Raw genomic sequence first — 1,414 nt, 5'->3', positions numbered from 1 at the left:
GCGCAGCGTGTCCTGGTGCACTTGCACCGCCTTCGCCAGCGCCTGCTGGTCGCGCCCGTTGCTCTGCCCGGAGGTATGGCTTCCTTCGGCGCTGCAGGGACAGGACAGGGACGGCGTGCCCGTCAGGCCCGGGGCGCCACGCGGCTGGCGGGCGGCCTGGGCCCCGCCACTCACCTGTCGTGCTCCTTGTCAACCAGGTGGTACCTGGCCCGGAAGGCCACCAGGTGGGCGTAGTATGCTGGCGCCGGGATGGACACCGAGCGTGTGCAGCGCACGTAGGTGTGGCACAGCTGGTACGTGAGGATCTGCAGCTCGTCGGAGGAGAAGCGATTGTCATCCCAGAGCACGTGGTAGTGGGAAGGCCTGCTGGTCCCCTGGAAGTGGTCAGATGCCAGAGGTCAGCCAGGGAGGCGGCCGCCGTGCTGCGGCCACGCGGCCACGGACAGACGACCAGAAAGTGGCACCACAGCTGGCTGTGACAAAGGCGCGTGACCTGGCGCCTGCGCGGCAGACTGCGGACGGAGCGCAGCTGGCCGGCCGGCGCAGGACAGTGGCCGCACGTGCCGGCCTCTCTGCGCCACCTCGCGAAGAAAGGGAGGTGCAACCCCCGTCGGAGCCGCGCGGCGACAGCACCACTCGAGAACGGTCTGAGCACTGCAGCCGCCTGGCCGCCGGGCCCCGGGGTCTTCTGGGCCCCACTGTTCCCGCCCGCCTGCCCGTCTCCCCACCCTGGGGACGCTGGGTTCCTGCCATGGTGGGTTCGCCGTGGCCGCGGGCAGGAGGGTGCCCGCTCCGCGTGCCCACCCCTTCCGCCAGCCTTGCCGCGTGTCTGCGGTCAGGGGGCATGAGAGTCCCTAATGTGCTGCCATGTTCAGGTTCTGGGGGTGGCGCGGGGCGCAGCACTAACAAGCGAAAGCAGCTTCCGCTGAGTCCGACCCCCGCCTGCCCCGGAGGTGACCACAGGGCGCAGCAGACCCCTCCTGACCCGCCCGCTGCTCCCCTCAGCCGTATATCCGTAGGTCGTCCTGCTCTGCTCCCCGCGCTGTCTCTGGGGAAGCCTCTCACCGCCCCGCGCCTCTGGCCTGCACCCCAGGTCTGTGTGCACAGATACACCTTTTATAAACTCTCTCGGGCGGCACCACAGCTGCCGCGACCTGCCGAGGTCAGCGGCCTCGCGTGCTGCAGGGGCCTGAATTTCCCCCAGGAACAGGGAAAGGGCAAAGTCTGCAGCGAATGCTCATGTCCACGGGGGCACGCAGGCCCCCTGACCGCAGACACGCGGCAAGGCTGATGGAAGGGGTGGGCACGCGGAGCGGGCACCCTCCTGCCCGCGGCCACGGCCACAGGTCCTGGGGTCCGCTCAGGCAGTGGCTGTGCAGACGCCACGCGCTCACAGGGCCCCCCGAGGCGGGCG

The 1,414-nt window shown here is 70.2% G+C and overlaps 1 protein-coding gene across 1 annotated transcript in view; it reads right to left on the bottom strand.

Moving 5' to 3' along the window:
* AGO2 (argonaute RISC catalytic component 2) overlaps positions 1-1,414 on the bottom strand; it is a 13,151-nt gene that overhangs the window by 3,277 nt on the left and 8,460 nt on the right. Inside the window, exons 9-10 of the mRNA XM_012722890.1 lie at positions 175-374; positions 3-91 (exon numbers count right to left, since the gene is read on the bottom strand). Of these exons, the coding sequence (XP_012578344.1) occupies positions 3-91; positions 175-374 (289 nt within the window). The remainder of the gene's footprint in view (positions 1-2; positions 92-174; positions 375-1,414) is intronic.

This window comes from Condylura cristata, unplaced genomic scaffold (assembly GCF_000260355.1).
Source record: "Condylura cristata isolate star-nosed mole 26May11 unplaced genomic scaffold, ConCri1.0 scaffold00009, whole genome shotgun sequence".
Classification (NCBI taxonomy): domain Eukaryota; kingdom Metazoa; phylum Chordata; class Mammalia; order Eulipotyphla; family Talpidae; genus Condylura; species Condylura cristata.
The sequence above is the reverse complement of the archived record's forward strand: the minus strand, read 5'-3'. Positions and strand labels throughout refer to the sequence as shown.